At 38.1% G+C, this 13,041-nt stretch overlaps 2 protein-coding genes across 2 annotated transcripts; one reads left to right on the forward strand and one right to left on the reverse strand.

Annotated features, from left to right (window-relative positions):
- Positions 1 to 201: 201 nt before the first annotated feature.
- LOC116290256 (sorbitol dehydrogenase) lies at positions 202 to 9,811 on the forward strand. Its single transcript, XM_031697262.1, has 9 exons — positions 202 to 278; positions 368 to 401; positions 5,837 to 6,001; positions 6,179 to 6,338; positions 6,643 to 6,761; positions 6,949 to 7,014; positions 7,171 to 7,346; positions 8,108 to 8,229; positions 8,868 to 9,811. Exons 1-9 carry the CDS (start codon positions 222 to 224, stop codon positions 9,022 to 9,024), a joined length of 1,056 nt encoding a protein of 351 aa, XP_031553122.1. The 5' UTR covers positions 202 to 221; the 3' UTR covers positions 9,025 to 9,811.
- Positions 9,426 to 12,863, reverse strand: LOC116290260 (anaphase-promoting complex subunit 4-like). The gene has a single exon (XM_031697267.2). It carries the CDS (start codon positions 12,861 to 12,863, stop codon positions 10,566 to 10,568), a length of 2,298 nt encoding a protein of 765 aa, XP_031553127.1. The 3' UTR covers positions 9,426 to 10,565.
- Between the last annotated feature and the right edge of the window lie 178 nt (positions 12,864 to 13,041).

Here is a 13,041-nt window from a genome sequence, read left to right on the forward strand (position 1 = left end):
CATTATTTTGTACAATTAAGGAATACATATTTATTTTATTTTTGCTTTTTTTGATCATCTTCGCTTGTTAAATCTTTCTTATTGTTAAATCGTAGTATGATAATTTTTTTCCTAGTTGTAATTACCTATTTTAATTTTTATCAAAAGAACGCGTGACTTTTACCCCGTGACGTGTCATATTGCATGACATACAATAATCATCTAAACACAGACACACAAACATGGCGTCCAAGGGGAATGTCGCTGCAGTTCTTCATGGAATAGACGACCTTCGTATCGTAAGTACCGAAAAAATCTTTCATTTTTGGGTTTAAAAAGTTCAACATATTTTGAATTTATCTATTAAACCTCTATTTTATGTGTTTAGGAAGAACATCCTGTTTCTCCTCCTTGCAAGGGAGGTAAGACTTTACGTTCAAATATTCACTCTATAGTTCTTAATTTTTAGTGCAAACTTTGATAAAGTTTCATAGAAGTAGATTTTTGTATTTGTCTAGCATTTACTAAAAGGCTTGGACTTCAAAAATACATTTTTAGGAATCTTTAAAGAGAGATAAAAACATGTGACTGTCGCGAGACTACCTGCCATTTATGATGACCTCAGTCAGTTGTTTACGTTTTGTACACGGAGTTTCTCTGAGTTTCTCTCTCGTAGTCTTTGAAACGCATATAGTTACTGAATAAGACTCATTTTAGTCCACTCTTGTTTATACATAGCATTTTTGCACTTTGTTTGCTAATACGTGTTTGCATTCTGTCAATCATTAGAATGACCGATAATGAATAAAAGATAGACAGATAGACGGACAGAGAGAGAGAGAGAGAGAGAGATGTCTTTTATTTAATCTCGGGAAATTTCATCAATGTACAAATTGGTTTTCATGAAAACCGAGTTCATAGGTAATATATATAAAAAATTAATAATAACGTTAAGAATATATAGACAGATTTATGAAATACATTCTCATCTACCCCCCAAAAATATTATAGTAATTAAAGTGTTAAGGACCAACAGACGAAAGATTCCTCTTAAAAGATTTTAAATTATTGGACAGTCTGACACTTTGGGGTAACGAGTTCCACACTTTTGCACCGTCATAAGAGAGAGCTCTTTTTAAAAACTCAGTGCTGGGTTTCGGTAACTTTAAGCACTTCTCTCTACCACGAAAATCGTAGGTATTTTCTTGAAAATAAAAGAGTTCCCTTACAGATTTTGGTGCAAGTGCATTTAAAGTCTTAAACATCATTATTGCTTTATGCTCCTTTCTTCTTCTTTGTAAGCTTTTCCAGCCTAAAGAAGTTAAAATATCACTAGATCTGACATCGTAGCTGCTTTTTGTTATTATTCTTGCAGCTCTATTTTGCATTTTTTGCAATCTTTCAGCAGACGTTACTGGTAAATTATCCCATACCACGTCACAATAGTCAAACCAAGGTAAAACGAGAGCCTCATATATGGTAATAGCTGTCTCCAAGGGGATGTAATCGCGGACTCGTCTTATGCCACTCAATCCAGAGGATATTTTTTTACAAATGTAATCAATATGAGCAACCCAAGACACCCGTTCGTCAATCACAACACCCAGAGTTTTTGCTGTAGAGACTCTAGTAATTGGTTTGCTATTTAAATATATGTGTGGTTCGGAGGTAATTTTTTTCAATTTATCGTCAGAAGCAATAAACATGTGCTCTGTTTTAGCTGAATTTAAGCTAAGTTTGTTAGCTTTCAACCAGTTATGAATATTGGGAATATCAGCGTTCACCTCGTCAAATAGAGTCTTTTGTGATGTGCCACAAGTGGTGAGACTTGTGTCATCAGCATACATTCTAGCATTTGAAAATTTGACACTATTTGGCAGATCGTTTATGTAAATAATAAATAATAATGGCCCAAGGATTGAGCCTTGAGGGATGCCGCAATCGAGTGTTCTAGAGCTAGATAAGGTATGGTTTATGTAGCATCTCTGACTACGATCTGTGAGGTAAGATTTGAACCACTTTATCGACTCTTCTGCAATCCCATAATAGTATAATTTGTGGAGAAGTATGGAGTGATTTACTGTGTCAAAAGCTTTTTTAAAATCTAGGAAAGTGACACAGTTCAATTTACCTTCATCCATATTGGTAAGCCACTCCGTTGTGGCTTCTAGGAGTGCAGTAGTAGTCGAATGAAGCGGTCTAAATCCCGACTGCTTTTGAGAAAGTAAATTATTTGAGTTTAGATACTCATATAACTGGTTAAAAACTATTCTCTCGAAAATCTTAGCAATAGTAGGTAAGACCGAAATGGGACGGTAATTATTCAAATCATCTTTGTCATTAGCTTTATGAATTGGCGTAACTTTCGCAAGTTTCAAGCCGTTAGGAAAAATCCCTTTATCAACTGATTGATTGAATAGCTTCACTAGTGATTGACTTATTACTGGTGAAGCAATCTTGATGAAATGAGATGGTATACCGTCAAGACCTGTCGCTTTTTTAACGTCAATAGAATTAATGATTTTCATAAGTTCATCAACTGATGTGTGTCGTAAGGTGAATGTTGAGCCAATTCTAATTAGATAATCATTATAAGCAGTCGGTCCATCGGGAATTAAACAAGCTAATTTAGTCCCAATTTCAGAAAAATGACAATTGAATACCTCAGCTATTTCCTTCGAGTCACACATCGATGTATCACCTGTTTTGATAGATGTTACATAAGAGCCAGATTTAGTCCTTCGTGAGAGGACTTCATTAATAGCTTTCCAGACCTCCTTTGAGTTTTTTGAATTTTGTGCAAAATGATTTTCATAATATGACTTCTTGGCTCTTTTTATCTCGTTGTTGACGCGATTTCTAATAGACTTATAATCACTCCAGTCGTCCCTCGAATTCGTTTGAGTAGCTTTTTGTTTCATTTTATCTCTATCGTACATAGCTTTCCTCAAATCAGTTGTCATCCAGGGAGACTTCTTGTTTCTTATTCGTTTTGTTTTGATCGGAGCGTGCGAGTCAAGAACAGAGAGAAATAACTCTTTCCATCTGTCCCACATGTCATCCGGGCTTTCCTTATTATCCAAACAATCCCAAGGGAGTGTTGCTAAATCCATAAGAAACTTGTCGGAGTCAAAGTTTTTAGCCGATCTAAATGAGATCTTACAGTGATTGTTGTTTGTCGGAATTGCTATTTTCCGTATTGTATAAACCAGACTATGGTCACTGATACCAATGTGAACCACTCCACTTCGGACTACCCTATCTGGGCTATTCGTTAAGATCACATCAATGAGGGTTTTACTTTTTTCAGTGACTCTAGTTGGTTCTGTGATTAACTGCGTAAGTTGAAACAATTCAGCAGTCGTATTCAAATAGCGGGTTTGCTGATTAATATTAGTAGATAATAAATCACAGTTTAAATCCCCTAGGATATAAATTTCCTTAAACTCAGAATCTATTTTTGTTAACACATTTTCAAATATATTGAAAAATGAGCGTGTATCATAGTTAGGAGGCCTATAACAGGCTAAAACGGCAAAAGACTTGCTATTTGGCTTCATGATTTCAAAACACAGGGACTCTACTTTATCATCAGTTAAGTCACTACGGTTTTTCCCATTTACGCCCTTTTTCAAGTATAAACAAACTCCCCCTCCATTGCGGTTTCTATCAGACCTATGGATGTCATAGCCTTCGATGCTCACCATTGAACTTGGGATTGATGGATCGAGCCTTGACTCATTTATGCAAAGAAGATCAAAATTTTGCTGAATGACCCATGATCTCAGTTCATCTATATGAGCTACAAGACTAGTTATATTTAAAGAGGCCATTTTAAAACCTCTAACATTAGGAATAGAATGAGGTCTATTATCACCGTCAGACTTATCAATATTAGTATTTGAGACAATACTAGAGGGATGAATAGAGGAATCTGTTTCGTCTAGTGGTTCCTTACCTTTTAATCATGCTTTAGATTTAAGATATTTATTGAAATCTTGCGCAAGGATTCCTATTCCTGCACGATTTAAATGCAGTCCTTTGGTGTTAAGTCCTTTCTCTGTTACATTATGAGAAATATAGTCCCATTCCCGTTCGTTGCAGAAGGCTCTAAGCGATTTGTTCACATCCTTTCTTGCTGTTTCAAGGAGACTCGAGTCTTGGCGAATGATTAATTCAGATATCGCTATTTCACAAGACGGCAGCTGTTTTTCCACAGATTCGCAGATTCCAACTATCCTCTCTGCAATGGCCTTAGATTCATCAGACTTAAGATTATTTGTACCAATATGTACAATAAGATTATTAGGTTTCCTTCTGATTATTGGCTTTATATAGTCCTCCATATCCTCCACTGTGGCCCCTGGGAAGGGTTTTATATTAACTCTGTTTGTCTTGCTTGACATTTTCCAACCTTCGAGCTTCGATATTATAGAATCTCCAATTATAACTGTACTAGTTTTGTTTCTGTCCTGAAGCGAATGGTCCTGGTTATTAGTAGGTAGCTTGTTCTCAGCTTTGTTCTTTGGTGTTGTCTTTTGTTGCTTGGCCTTTTTTTGTTTCCTTTGTACCTTTTTCCAGTTACAATGAGATTCATTCATTGTGTCACTCATACTACTCTCCGGGGTCGTAAGATCAACTACAGTAGCTTGTTTAGTTTCCGTATGATCATTGTTCTTGCATTGATCATTGTTCTTACATTGATCGTTTTCTTTCGTAACTAGCCTCAACGCTGTTAGTAAGCTGGCTTTTTCGTCTTGTAATTTGCATACTTGCTGTTTTTGAATTTTAATTTCCTCCTGAAGATTACAGATAATTTTACGAGAATCATCGTTTTCCTTCTTCATTTGTTGGATATCAAAGTTCTCTCCGTTTTGGAAAGTGTCTTTCAATAAACTTATTTCTTTACGCAAGTCAGTCAGTAAACCGAATAATAATGAGGCAATTTCAGAATCAGTCGGTTGTGAAGGCTCAACTCTTTTTTCTGCAGGACCATCATTCTTGCTTGGAAGAAGTTCATGAAACTTATTCCTAAGGCATTCTTGATTTGGCCCAAAGATTTTCAGTCTAAGTGATGATGTGTAGAATCTTACGGAGCATTCCTTGTCATCGGTACTCACTTTATACGTTATTGCGTTGTGAGCTTTGTCTTCTTTAAAGACGCCATTACTGCCTTCTTGGACATCGAACATAAAATCCACCAAAGATTTAAGTTCTTGTTGCGTACCACGCCAAGTGAAATCGTTATCCTTTTCATCATAACTTAAATACTCAATAAGATTTGCCATTTGGAGACAAAGATTCGATAAAAGCTTTATAAAATGTTGAAGATTACGGAGCGGTTACGAACACGTCTGCATAGACTGAACAGACAGACAGACAGACAGACAGATGATGATGATTATATATAACAGGGCCCGCTTGTACGAAGGAGTGATAGCACTATCCGATGGATAAATCCTTATACAGTGGATAAGTCAATGCTGTTATCCAATAAATGTGTCCACTGCATAAGATTTATCTGTCGGATAGCGCTAACCACCCTTCATACAACTGGGCAAGATGGCAGACAGCCAAGATAGGCACACCAGGGCTTAAAATAACGGCCAGTAAGTCACTGGTAATGACCAGCCAATTTAGTTTTAACTCCTATCTCATTTTTTTGGCTTGACATTACTGATTAAAATGACCGGCAAGGCAAAGATTTAAGTGGACAAATTCCAATTCTGGACAGACATTGTTTGATATCTAGCCGTTATTTTAAGCCCTGGTGTCCATCAGCAATTTTCATCTCAATCCAGAAGTCTTCAAAGTCGTAGACAAAAATAATTTAGTATTCATTAATTTCAATCAACAGAGGTGCAAATTGCGATGCATGCCGTTGGTATCTGTGGATCTGATGTCCATTACTTGAAGCACATGAGGATTGGAGATTTCATCGTCAATGAGCCAATGGTTCTGGGACATGAATCAAGTGGAGTGGTCGCTGAGGTTGGAGAAGGTGTGACGCATCTGAAAGTTGGTGAGTCAAAGGCCATGCAATCGGAATGATCAGATATAATGTTGCTGTGGCAACACCACAGTGTGCCAGTCATGTAATAGTAGAAGCAATATCGTAACTAGATAATTCAATTTGTTGTTTCATTATTTATTTTTTATTTTAAATCTATTTACGATTGCTTGTTGGTTTAATTTGAAGGTGATAGGGTGGCTATTGAGCCGGGAGTGCCTTGTCGCACTTGCCCTTTCTGCAAAGAAGGACGTTATAACCTCTGTGAAGAGATGAAATTTTGTGCTACCCCACCCTTCCATGGCTCTCTTTGTCAATGTTACAATCATGCAGCAGACTTCTGTTACAAGTAAGTATTGTGTAGTTCTAGAAATTATTCTCTCATATAGTTAATACATGGTTAGGTTCGGCTGCACGCAGGCTACCTACTTCCCTGAAATTACATTTTCTTCAATACAAACTCTGCAATTTTGTTCTCCCCCCTGAAAATTCCAAATTTCTCGGTAGGGGAGGGGGGTGGGTAATTTTAAGAAACTTAACATTTTTACTTTCATCAACCAAACCACACTAAATATTGATCAATTTTAATTAATAAATTGAGTGTCTTCTCGTTAAGTAAATAATATTACAACTTAAATTATTCTGTATCCTAGGTTGCCAGATCATGTCAGTTTTGAAGAAGGTGCTTTACTGGAGCCACTGTCCGTAGCTGTCCATGCTTGCCGCAGGGCTGGTATCACTGTTGGAGATAATGTTCTTGTATGCGGAGCAGGTGAGACATGTTGCACATGCGTACAACCATAATGACGGTCCTTTAGAACCAGAATCATTCTACTACTATTGTTTAAATCCCACCATGCACCTGCATGCAATGTCACCCCATGCACCTGCACTCTTTAACATAGTATATATAGCTATTTTAATGTTTAATTTTTTTTCAATGATTCAATTGATCTCAGGACCCATTGGACTGGTCAACCTCCTTACTGCAAAAGCTTGTGGTGCAAGCAAAATAGCCATAACTGGTGAGAATGGTATTATAAATGAATTTATATTCTGGCTGTGTTTAAAAGACCATTATTGTATCCATAAAATACTGCTGCGTTCCTTGGAAAAAATTTCATACTAATTTAATCAGTTAAACTCATTTCAGTATTAATATATTTGCTATGGTTTTTCAGATTTGGATGAAGGCCGCCTTGCCAAGGCCAAAGAACTGGGGGCAGATTATACAATCAAGGTTGAGAGCAGAGATGGCAAGGAAGTTGCCAACAAGATCTTGGAACAACTTGGCACAGCTGCTGACAAGACTATTGAATGTACAGGAGCAGAGTCAAGCATACACACTGGAATCTATGTGAGTCTGCTTAAAATCAACATGTGCACTAGTTAGTGGGTTGACGTCTCCATGCAAATCTGTTCTATGGTGATGATGTGGGATATTTAGATGACAAGTGTAAAATTAACAAAGACATCAGTTTTATGTGTCTGTCCTTTTATTGACAATAGATTGCGTCATCACTTTGTCAAAGTAGGGTGGATCCATCGGGTGTAGAGTAGTGGATCTGCATACTACTACATTATCGTCAATAAGAGGACAGACACATTAAAAAACTGATGTCTGTTTGTTTTTTACGATAACAAGAGCATTAAAAACTGCTCATTTTTAGCGATCAAAACAACCAACGGAAAGAGCGCGCGCTTGTTGACGTCAGCTTTATCTGTCTGTCCTCTTGTTGATGACAAAAAATAACCAATTATTGTAAGTTATTGTTAAATTTATTGTACAGAATTTGATATTACACCTATTAAGGTAAAAACAGTGCCAGACCTAGGGGGTTTGTCGGAACGTCCTAAACCATAATACATGAATCGAACCCCCTAAATGACATCTACAACCCCCTCATTATATCATCTTGATTTTTTCCATCCCCCTAAAGGACGAGTATGTACCCCCTAATTAGAAGCTAGTCGCTCTTTTGGTTGGTTTAGTTCGTGGTCAGCTTGAGCTGTCCAAGAAAAAATCCTGGATATGCACCAAGGCATGGGATGCAAATAGTAAACATGCTTCCTAATTAGTGTCAATAACTTTTAACTCTCTAGTTTTCCTGTTACTAGGCAACCAAGTCTGGAGGTGTGTTGGTGATTGTTGGAATGGGAAAGAGTGAAATTAACTTGCCGATAGTTAATGCCTTGGTGCGTGAGGTTGATATAAGAGGGATATTCCGCTATGTCAACTGGTAAGTTGAATGCATTATTGTAATCTAGAGTACAGTCTCAAGAGGGGTGTTGAACTTTGTTGGAACTGACCACACCCCTGTTTCCATGTCGACATTTGAAGCAAAGTGGAGGGAGCATGTTTGGATATTCAAATTGGTGACCAATAAAATTCAAGTATTTGTTTATAAATACATTTACCTTTTTTATGTGGCAGCCATGTTTTTTTTTGTTTTTTTTTTCTAGGACCTTGTTCTTTTTTTTTTGTATGCTTTTATTGTAAAGTGTTGTAAATGCGGCAGCCATGTTGTTTTGAATAATAGATTCCACCATGCTTAGCCTCACGTTTAAGTGCTTCAGAATAGACCTCCTCGGCTCGGGCGTAATATTTTCCCATTTCAAACCACATTTCATTCTTTTGAGAATAATTTTCTTTATGTGAGTTAAATTCAAGAAGAGAATAAACATGTATTTATGCCGCTGTGTGAGGTCCATGGCAATGCTTAAGAAATAGTAATTCAGCATCCAATAACAATAAGGAGTGATTAAGGACACAGTATGTTTACAGTATGGCTATTATTTTGCAGCATTGTTTCACCTTCGTTATCTAATAAAATTGCAGTGGTGCAAAATTTGAAATCAAAATTTCCTTCTCTCACAGCTACCCAACAGCTCTTGCTATGGTTGCCTCAGGAACTGTTAACGTCAAACCACTAGTCACACATCATTTTAAGCTTGAAGAATCAAGAAAGGCATTTGAGACGTCGGCATCAGGGGAGGGTGGAGCCATTAAAGTCATGATCCACTGTGATCAGTGATGTTCCAAGTACTTAAAAAAGTATCAGAGCTATTTTCTTTCTAGAACCATTCAATGCCGAGCTCGGATGACGTGAAATTAGGCCCTGTTTACATGGAGGGAGGGTGATTATAATGCTGGAGTAAGCTCTCTTGTTTTTGCCGTCTTCCCCTCAGTAAAACAAACGAGAGGCTTGTCCCTAGTACTAGGATTAGCCTAACCTCCATGTATAAAGGCCTAGACAACCTTCAAACTATAGCTAGGATTTTAGATTAAGTTTCACAAAATACTATTCTTACGTAGCTTGAATTTCAGACCAAACAAATACTCTGACCGATGTATTCATATAGGTTTACTACTATTATTGCTATACATTGATCAAGATAAACATCGACAGGTTAAAGGGCAAAAGATGACAATCAATAAACAAAATATGAGAGTTTATTAACGTACATAGTACTGGAAAGATACATGGGAAGGATTTAGTAGACCTATTCAGCTTCGTTTGTCTGGTGTGCACATTTTAGACCATGTGATGCCACTCTGGGAAGTTGATTCTTTCATGTGTAATTATTTTGACATGTTTTGTCATAAAAGAACAATTCTCAAGGGAATGTCATGTGATCTGAAATGGGCAATTTGCATACGAAGCCAAAGAGGTTTATTTGATTGGACTAAGGTCGACTAAGGTTGATGAACAGTGCGAATAGGATATAGTAATAAGAACATTGGTAATGTCAAATTATAGTTAATGTTGAATCATTTCATGCAAATCATTTTAGATAGTTAAAAAAAGTATTTGTCAATCACGTATGGAGTAATTAATTAATTAATTAATTAACTTTTTTTATAGAGGATAACACTTGACAGTAATTCAACTGATAAACTTGTGGTCCTCTGTTAATGTCTCTAGTTAATTAGGGATGGGACCGCCATTAACGTGACCATCCGAGCCACGTGAAGGTCTAACCATTTGCAGATGTAACTACAAAGGCAGCACCTTCTTCTCAGTTATTTTAAGACCCCGAGTGTTGGTCCAGCCGAGGCTTGAACCATGACCTCCCGCACAATGGACCGACGCTCTTACCAACTGAGCTAACCGGGTGGCGATGGCTCAGTCTGCTATAGTGAATCATCATATAGAGCTTCTCACTAATGTGAAAAGACAGCCATATTGGCATACCAAACAATAGAAACTTTCTGCACACTTTTGGCATAAAAATAGAGTTCAATTCTCCAAGGATGGAATTAGATTGCTTTGGTACACCAACATGGATGATGACATCACTTGAAAATGCTCTATATGAATTGTCCACTTCTGAGATATGCTTCGCTTGTCACCCACGAAGGTTACCGTATGAGGCTATGTGCTAAATTTAATTTCATCTTTTCCCCAGTCACGAATCGCGGTTCATTATGCACAAACCCTCACATTGAAACCTTTGTGCGTGACAAGTGAAGCGTATCTCAGAAGTGGGCTATTTGCAAATCCAATGATCAGATTTTCCATGCACCACTTATACCACTTCAAGCGAAATCCATCATATTTGAACTAAAATTCCTCTATAAAGTCGTGTTTGCAGTTTCTTCAAAGTCTTTGCTTTCATTTTTACTCACTTCATCTTCATCATCTTCTTCCTCATCCTCTGCATCCATATCGAATAGCTTAACTCTCCTTCTAGTTGACGACAACACACAACTGACTTTTCTTGAACCACTGACAGATATTGAGCCAGACTGAAAGCCTGAGAGCTTGCGGTAATGAGTTAGTTTGGGACCAATGTCGTGGACAGCTAAACTTGGACTTATGGCAAGAAAGCTTCCATAATGAAATTCCTTTTTGCTAAAGGGGATGAAACTATCCAGTGGGATTAAATTAAGTGGAACTTGTGCTAAAACTGTTACTTTTTCTCCTTCTGTTTTGTCAATTCCTTTCTCTTTGAGCAGCACCGTTAGTGTTTCCGAGTCGTAGAACATCGCATCTAGTATTCCGTAAGAGATATCATCTTCTTCTGTTGGTATCTGAGAGACAAAGACCTTAGATGCTTTTCCAGTCACAGCGCCTTCATTGTTTTGATCTGATGTCAAACAGACGAGGAAGACTTTATTCAGCTCATGTTTACCAGCCCCAAAGACTAGATTCTGAGCCCCTGTAGCCTTTGATGTGGACTGAGAGACTGTAACTGATGAACTGCTGTCGCAGTCTGCCAAGTGAGTAGATGATTGACACTGAAATGAATTACCTATTGTATCAGCCAACTTTTCGAAGGCACTCTCTATGCTCTCTTGTAGCTGTTTTGCCAAGGTCGTAAGAGAGACATTCTTGTTATGAGTGATGATCAATGGACTCCTAATCAACACTGGGTTACTTGCTACAAACCGTGTCCACGGAGTATCTCCGTATGACGAGATATCAGTCAGTGGTTTGTTCTCAAAGTATTGCCCTACTCTTTCTAAACTGAATTTGCCTTGGTCGTTGACTTTTAATTGGTCCTCAAGGAAGTTCGCGATCATGATTATGTCTTGCTGGCTAAACTGCTTCACATAACTTGGGACAGCTTCATCGGAAAGCCTCAGAATAACAGAGTACAACCATTGGAAGAAGGCTTTGAAACTTTTCAAACTTGTCTCGATGACATCAACAAGTTCTCTGGTCTTTAACATCACAGATCCAAGCATCTTTATAGTCTTCTGGATTGATTCATCGGAGAGGCCCAAGATACCAAAATGGTCATACCATTTTGCCATTCCATTCATCTCTGTCAAGTGAAACAACAGTGCCTGTGTTACGCACTGCAAATGCTTTAGTGCCAAACCTTGAATGCTAGAATATGAATTCTCGATATTATGACCCAACTTTTTAAGCCCTTTTTCGGTTAATTCATGAAGAAGGAATGCTTGTAGCTCAGGGGATGCAGTCCCTCTCGTAAGAAGTGTCAAAAATTCCTCACTGACAGAAGAACCGGCAGAAAGTCTTTCAGATGCAAAGGTTGTTAACTTTGTGTCCATTTCTAGGAGTATATCCTCCCATGCTTCTGACATCAATGTTATTGTTTTGTTGAAGTACTCCATCAGCGTCAATATAGTACCAATCTTCTTGGAAACAACAGAAAGTTCGTGCTGTCGGGAACTTAGTAGAGGGCTGCCATATAGTTCTAGTAATAGCACCTGCTGGTCACTGCTGGTCATAGATTTGATGACGGCACTTATAACTTTAAGGTTAGTTGAAAATGAGACATTTAGGATTTCTGAGTCTTCGAAAGTATTTGTCATGCTCACCACCCCACACAGGAACACGCCATAAAGAAAAATATGGACTTGACCTTTCTTGTCACCAATGCAAAGAATACTTAACTCTTCAGGTAAGGAAGACAGTTTCTTAGGATCTTTATTCCCCTCCTCATTGGAATCCTTTGAGAATAAACTCTCTCCAGATTTGGGTAGGGAGGGGAGAGTAGGGAGGAGTAGCTCTGCTTTGTCTACATTGAACGGCTGTTTGTCTATATCTTTGCATAGACTCGAAGTTTTCACTTGTTCAATCCAGTCCATATAGGAAGGAGTCTCTCCAATGCTGCAGGTATGGATGCATTCAGCGTTCTCTACGTCAAAAAGCTTGATGGTACCATCTTGGTGCCCCACGCACAGGACCTTACCGTCCGGTCTCCATGCTATTTGAACGGCTTTGCCTTCACTCGCAGGGACACACCAAACCCTTTTCCAAGACAGCCGGTGTAGCCAGACCTCTCCCTCCGCTGAAACCAAAGCCAGGAGATCCATTTTTGGCGACCATTTCATGCAGGAGACCTCGGCAGAACATGGCTTGTCTTTCAATTGACGAAACGATCCTGAACTTCCCGCCATCTTGGACCGACTGTACTACGCACAATCCAATATGCATTACCACTGACCAAATTTAAAAGAACGCTTGCGCATTTCCCATCTCACGACTTTTTCATTAATAAAAATTTCGGGATGCATCATTCTAATTAATAAAAACGATGCTGGATGCTCTTTCTTAAAATTAATTCAATAACACAAT

Source organism: Actinia tenebrosa, unplaced genomic scaffold (assembly GCF_029948245.1).
Source record: "Actinia tenebrosa isolate PJP-AT-01 unplaced genomic scaffold, QUT_ActTen_1.0 PGA_scaffold5__44_contigs__length_20552954, whole genome shotgun sequence".
NCBI classification, from domain to species: Eukaryota; Metazoa; Cnidaria; class Anthozoa; order Actiniaria; family Actiniidae; genus Actinia; species Actinia tenebrosa.